Below are 7,485 nucleotides of genomic sequence, written 5' to 3' on the forward strand. Positions count from 1 at the left end.
ATATATATATATATTCTTTCCATTCTTCATTTCTTATTTTATTACCTATATTACATTACTCATTGACGCTCCACACTCCATCTCAGTAGGTGGCGGAAATGCACTATAAGTTGGTCTACCAACCGCCACTAAGTTGAAAGAAGAAGAAGATTTTAGCCTTATGATCGGTGTTTGTGTATTTCAAAATAAATTATATATTGGGTATAATATATAATTTATATAATATTGCGCCACCACGATGAACAGGTACATTTGATTAATTCTGCGGTTCTCTGTGTATTGCTTGATTTTAGCTTTCGGTTCGCTCTTCAGTTGCTTAAGTTGCTTACACTAAGGTCGCTACTATTACACTAAGGTCGCTACTATCACTAAGGTCGCTACTATTACGCTAAGGTCGCTACTATTACACTAAGGTCGCTACTATCACTAAGGTCGCTACTATTACGCTAAGGTCGCTACTATTACACTAAGGTCGCTACTATCACTAAGGTCGCTACTATTACGCTAAGGTCGCTACTATTACACTAAGGTCGCTACTATTACACTAAGGTCGGTTCTATTACACTAAGGTCGCTACTATTACACTAAGGTCGGTTCTATTACACTAAGGTCACTTCTCCTTAAAGTCGCCTCTACACTAAGGTCGCTTCTCCTTAAAGTTGCCTCTACACTAAGGTCGCTTCTATTACACTAAAGTCGCTTCTATTACACTAAAATCGCCTCTCCTTAAAGTCGCCTTTACCTTAAAGTCGCCTTTCTTAGGGTCGCTGTCCTTAAAGTCGCTTTTCTTAGGGTCGCTCTTCTTAGGTTCGCTCTTCAATTGCTTATACCCTTACGAAAATGAACCATGGTTTTACTATAGTAAAACTGTAGTTAACCATGACTGTAGTAACCGTGGTTTTTTGGTGCGATACCATGGTTTTACTACAGTTATATTGTAGTAATACTACAGTAAAACTATAGTAAACTATGACTGTACTAACCATGTTTTTTTTTGGTTCTGATACCATGGTTTTACTACAGTTATATTGTAGTAATACTATAGTAAAACTAGTAAACCATGACTGTAGTAACCATGTTTTTTTGGTGCAAACCATGGTTCAAGTACCACAAATTAACTATGGTTGTAATACCATTGTTTAACCATGGTTTTACTAAAGTACCTCAAATTACATTTAAGCCTAGTTATTCAACAAACAACTACAAAATAAAAACAGATTGACAAGTTACTATTCTATGATACAGGCTTTATTACAGCAGTTACATCATCTGAAAGAAAATAGGAACTGTTGCAATTGTTCTCACATGACAAAATGATTCAGAATTATGAATTACAACTTTATAAAAAAAAAATGGTGATAAAGCACTGCAGTGGTAGAGATGGGTTTCTGCTAATTTACAAAATAAAAATAGCAAATTGTTTCACTGTAATAATGCATTATCTCTATAGAAATTAATTACATGTACAAATAAACATGACTTAGTGCACATACACAGTTCAGAAATAGAAGTCGCGTTTTTTCATGTGAAACGTGCTGCGATTTACATTCCAAAGCACTCATATAATGCAGAAACACTCAATCAAGCAAAACACACGCAATGCGTGCACGTATTTGTACTGCTGCAGAATGAGAGGACAGTAGTACAGCCTAGCGCATTTCACACAGGCTGTTACTTTCACTTTTGTCGTATCGTCAAATCTCTGTGACGACATCGTCGTATCGATATTTTGAACACAGCACTAACGAGTACAGGAGCTCAGTATCGGGCCCGATACGTGCATCCCTACTTATGATCGCTGTTGCTTATGATCGCTGTTCAGTTGCCTATGATCGGTGTTGCTTATGATCGGTGTTGCTTATGATCGCTTTTGCTTATGATCGCTGTTCAATTGCTTACAATCGCTGTTGCTTATGATCGCTGTTCAATTGCTTACAATCGCTGTTGCTTATGATTGCTGTTCAATTGCTTACAATCGCTGTTCCTTATGATCGCTGTTGCTTATGATCGCTGTTCATTTGCTTACAATCGCTGTTGCTTATGATCGCTGTTGCTTATGATACAATCGCTGTTCCTTATGATCGCTGTTCATTTGCTTACAATCGCTGTTGCTTATGATCGCTGTTCAATTGCTTATGAATTGCTTAGGGTCGCTCTTCAATTGCTTATGGTCGCTCTTGCTTATGATCGCTGTTCAACTGAAGAGCAAACACAATTTTTAGCAACAAGCAACAAATTTAGTATATAAGCAAGTGCAGGAAGTCACAGAGTCACTTGTCATTTAAAGAAATAAATAAATAAGGCCAAACAACATCCTATAATGCTGAATTATTTAAATAGGCTACCTATAGTCAAATACAAATTAAATAAGTTGGTATAACAATTAAATAATGCATTCAATATTTTGAAATGTTTAGATTTAATTTAATAACTACATCGTTTAAGTTTTATCCTACACAGACTTGCTGCTGTAGTTTTGTTAGTCTGAATTTAGTCTGAATCACTTAATGCACAGCTCTATTTTGACATCGGCTCGTCAGATTATTCATTCCGTTGCCAATGTCAATCATAGCAAGCAATGACTCGCGGCATGATTTAACGGATTCCCTCGCGTCAATTCAACATTCGCATTTGTCATTCCTGAAATGGTACGTGGACGTTTGGTCCTCTTAAACCAGAGATGTTCAAAAGTCTTTAACTTGGAGTCCGAGTCAAGTCTAAAGTCTTTATCGCTGGAGTCTGAGTTAAGTCTTGAGTCTTTGGTCACGAGTCCGAGTCGAGTCTCAAGTCATTTAATGGCTTGCTAAAAAAATCTCATTCAGAATCCTCATGTATTAAAAGACAGTATACTGACAAAAAGCACCGTTTTTCGGATGAGACGTTAAACCGAGGTCCTGACTCTCTGTGGTCATAAAAAATCCCAGGATGTCCTTTGAAAAAGAGTAGGGGTGTAACCCCGGCATCCCGGCCAAATTTGCCCATTGGCCTCTCTGACCATCATGGCCTCCTAACCATCCCCATATCTGCTGATTGGCCTCATCACCCTGTCTCCTCTCCACCAATAAGCTGGTGTGTGGTGGGCGTTCTGGCGCAATATGGCCGCCGTTGTCCAGGTGGATGCTGCACACTGGTGGTGGTTGAGGAGATTTGCCCCTTCTATGTAAAGTGCTTTGAGTGCCCAGAAAAGCGCTATATAAATGTAAGGAATTATTAATTATTATTATTCCTATTTACAAAGCTGTTTTATAGGCTATAGACAAAATATATATTCTATGATCTGCTTTGTAAAAAAAAAAGAGGTGTTAAGATGTAAGGTTATTGTACATCCAGCCTATTATTTATAGGCTATGTTTTAATCCATTACCGTATTCAAAACAGATTTCCTGTAATTCAATTCTATAATAAGAGTCCAATCCACCATGACACACAAGAAAATATGTGACACAGATATTACAAAACCATACAAATAAAGTATTTATTTATGTTATAAGTCAGGGGTATTCAATTAAAGTTCCAAGGCGCAGCCTCTATATTTTCTTCCAAGCAGAGGTCCGAAAAAAAAACCAAGACATTTTTTTTTACATGTATTGCATTTTTTTACATTTAAATATATGCGAGGCCATGTGACAGAAAAAATACTGCAGGGCCACGGCGTTAACTGCAAGTCATTCGCGTGTGAAAGTTGTTCATGAAACTACCGCCAGGTGGAGCAAAGGGAAAGTTTGCAAACTGACTGAAATTATGATATTTTGTTTTGTAAACTAAGATAAAATAACGAAATAAAACAACAATAACATTTTAATATAACATTATAAATTAATTAGAACATTTACAGTGAGGGTTAATTTCAAAACATCGTAGGCTGCAGCCTAATGCATCAAAAAAAAGAAAAAAAAGAAAGAATAAAATTTACATAAAGGCTCTTACTGCATGTTATGGTTATTAAACAGTCATTATAAAAATCATTATAATTACACAATTTCCTTATGTTGTATTAAGGGGTTTTCATTTCAATCTACAGGCTAAAGTTTTTGAAAGAAAAATCCTGACCTTGGCCGTTGGTCCACTGTACAAGGCTGCACGTCCACGAGACTATTCGCGTTGCAATTTACTCGGACTCACACCATCAAAATAAATAAATAAATAAAAACTTGAACAAAAGAAGTTGTGAGAAATCAAGATTAATAGGCTAAAACTGTGATATGAAAAACACCTAGAAATCTTACAAAAAGTAGGATATTAACTTGGAATGTTTAGATTACATTTAAGGAGGTGTGCATTAGGCCTATGCCATAAAAAATAAAACGATTGAAAAGGTGGCTTATTGTTGAGTGTTATAGGCTAGGCCTAGTTCTAGCACATATTTTGGCACTATAGTCACATTAATGTCACAAATGAAACTTACATTTAATAATTTGCTGGTGTATTTCAGCAGGTCACACATACTTATTCGTTATCTGGCCTTTTGTTAACACATTTATTCCCGTGTACAGAGCCCATGACATGCCGAAAATTATGTCCATGAATTAAGAAATTGATAACTTTTTATCGTTACTTTGTATTAATTAAAAAGTTTTTAAATAATAATTGAAACATTTTTACAACTGAATACAACAATACAACTTAAGAATTTTGTCATTTAATTAGAAAACAACCCCTGATTCACAACATTCATTTCCAAACGCAGAAATCAGGTAGAGCCCTGCACGGGCCTCAAACCTAGGCCCTATAGCAGTCCTTGGCCGACAGCTTACCAGTATCCTCGTCCTGAGTCTGACTGGAGCCCGTGTGCTGTGTCAGAAATCGCCCCCTATACCCTCATTCACTATTCCCTACATTAGGTCACTAATTCAGTTCACTAGAAGCAGTGAATGAAAACGAGTAGTGAATTCGGACACTGAGTGCACCGGAAGGCATGCCGCTTTTGCATAGTTTGTGCTTGCTGTTTATTAATCATTTGAAACTAGCAAACTAGCAGCTCCAGTAGTAAGATTAAAGGATTTATCGTGAACTCTGTCACGGAAATGATGTATAAACCCTAATCAAACAATTTAATAATCAATTTACAATGAATTTATACCCGAGTTGTACATTATGCTGTACGCCATGGATGAGCGCTTTGTAAAAATGAATGGATTGATTATTCAGCTGCGGGCGCCATCTTCTGGCGAGATGCAGGAATTCATTCGGCGCGTGACTCTCACGGTGCATTATGGGCATTCTCTAGCCGTTGAGCGTGCACCAGTTGTACACTCGTTTTTGCAGTGCATTGTGGGATTGAATGAATGCACTCGAGAACGTCCACTATGGTTTCGGACACCACTAAAAATGGCTGTTCCCTCAAATAGTGCCCTATTTAAGGGTATAGGGGGCGATTTCGGACACAGCCCGTGTCTTTTTTCTCTCTCTCGCTTCCTAATTACACAGCTGCTGTTGCAGCCATTAAAATAGTTCAGTTTGTTTTTAATTGCAATCTTATATTTCTTATTGTTTCATTATTAATTAATTTCGAAAAATTTTTGGAACATTTTTTGTTTGTTAAAATCAAGTTTTTTTTGTTTGTTTTTTTTAAGTGACAACCAAGCGGATAGCGGCAGACAGCTGAGTTGATCACGTTTGATCAATTTAGCCTTCTCAAATCATCAGGACTTGCTTAAAATAAAATCTATAGATATAAAACACTTAAAAAATATTACAATGTTAGTTTAAAAATGTAGCCTAGATAAAAGTGCGCTGTTAGGCGTATCAATTTTAATTTTTCATATAATTAAATTATCAATCACAAATTTGGGGGGCTTTTGTGCCCTAGGGGTACAACTTATACCCCACTGTGGGGTATGTTCTCGCACAGCTTGATAGCCTCTTCAAATGTGCTGATTCACAAGTTTCTACAAAATTCTCAATCTGAGCTATGACCCGTCAAAGTTGGCCGCAATGCAAAGTCTATGGGATTTTTCGGCCGATTTTTCGCCCACTGTACGAACATCGTACACCCGATCGCTTATAAAAGTCATAGCACACCTCTCCTCAATAGGCCGCACAATTTGACGCCTGTTTCGTGGGTCTGTGACAAACGGTGCGGGACGAGTTACGCGCCGAACTTTGTATGGAAGAAGAAGAATAATAAGTATGTGAGATAATAATAGTGATGCCTTGCCTTTGGCAAGCACCACTAATAATAAGCTTAAGTAGCAGATGAGTAGGTTGGCTTTCTCAAGCCAACCTAATAAGTGATTTAAAATAAATATGTAAAGCACAATAGACAATAACTGCATGTACAGATGTGCTACATATAAATTATACAAGGGAATTTATATAGATGCAAGATATGTTAAATCAATAACATATGTATAATAAATATAAGTATGGATAAGTGGCTATTGCACATGTTTTATTGCACAGTGGGGAAGACATTTAACTCTTTGTAATGTAGATGGCCTGAGGGAAGAAGCTTTTCCGATGTATGGCTGTTCTGGTGCTCAGTGCTCTGTAGTGCCGACCAGACGGCAGCAGTTCAAAGAGGAAGTGTGCTGGGTATGAGTGGTCCAGAATGATTTTGTCAGCCCTTTTGCTCACTCTGGATGAGTACAGTTCTCGGAGGGTGAGGAGGGTTGTACTGGTGATTCGCTCAGCAGTCCGCACTATCAGCTGCAATCTTCTAAGGTCAGTTTTGGTAGCCGAGCTGAACCAGACAGTTAGTGAAGTGCAGAGGATGGATTCAGTGATGGCTAAGTAGAACTGTTTCAGCAGCTCCTGCGGCAGGTGGAACTTCTTCAGCTGGCGATATTTAGCGTTTTATACGAGTTTCAGGAATGTGTGCAAAAAAATCCCGCAACCGTATCATGCTTTGTTATACAGTGCACACAAACAGTATTAGTTTGTTAGTACATGTATTAGTACATGTATGGTTAGTATGTGACTACCTTGCAATAACGGTGTCTGTTTTGATAATTGATGATAATAGCGCTCTGCTTTCGTCCATGTTCTTCATGGCTACAGTAGCGGCACGGCAGCAAGTAATATAGCTCGCAGCGCCCTCTGCTGGCGAAAGTAATCGTTGTTTTGAACGTGCTGTAAAACTTTGACATTTCCGGGGACGGGATACCAAAAACTGGCACTCTACTCTATCTTACCTTTATTATGTGTGTTATGTGAGAATCAAGCCCATTACATTGGTGTTGCTTCAACCATACAACTCAAGTTAAGCGGAAAGTAGGTCTCCTGTTGTTTTCATTCTCATATGCATTTGGCCTGCTGTGTTTGGATTGCCAAATGCTTCATTTAAAGTAGAATGAAAGAAAAACTTTTAAGCATCATTAATACATCAAACATAAATGATTATAAACCAGTTGATTAAAAAAATGTATTCTTTTTTTTTTTTATAAAAAAAACAACAACAACAAAAAAACAAACAAACACTAGCTTTCTATTTTTTCTATTCTATCTACTTGTTTTTCTTTGTGTGTGTGTGTGTGTGTGTGTGTG

At 37.5% G+C, this 7,485-nt stretch overlaps 1 protein-coding gene across 1 annotated transcript in view; it reads left to right on the forward strand.

Annotated features, from left to right (window-relative positions):
- Positions 1-212: 212 nt before the first annotated feature.
- The window catches only part of LOC107704534 (CXADR-like membrane protein), a 12,997-nt gene continuing 5,724 nt past the window's right edge, over positions 213-7,485 (forward strand). The window contains exon 1 of the mRNA XM_016507474.1: positions 213-246. Coding sequence (XP_016362960.1) covers positions 239-246 — 8 coding nt within the window. The 5' untranslated portion in view covers positions 213-238. The remainder of the gene's footprint in view (positions 247-7,485) is intronic.

Source organism: Sinocyclocheilus anshuiensis, unplaced genomic scaffold, assembly GCF_001515605.1.
Source record: "Sinocyclocheilus anshuiensis isolate Anshui unplaced genomic scaffold, SAMN03320099.WGS_v1.1 scaffold2038, whole genome shotgun sequence".
NCBI classification, from domain to species: Eukaryota; Metazoa; Chordata; class Actinopteri; order Cypriniformes; family Cyprinidae; genus Sinocyclocheilus; species Sinocyclocheilus anshuiensis.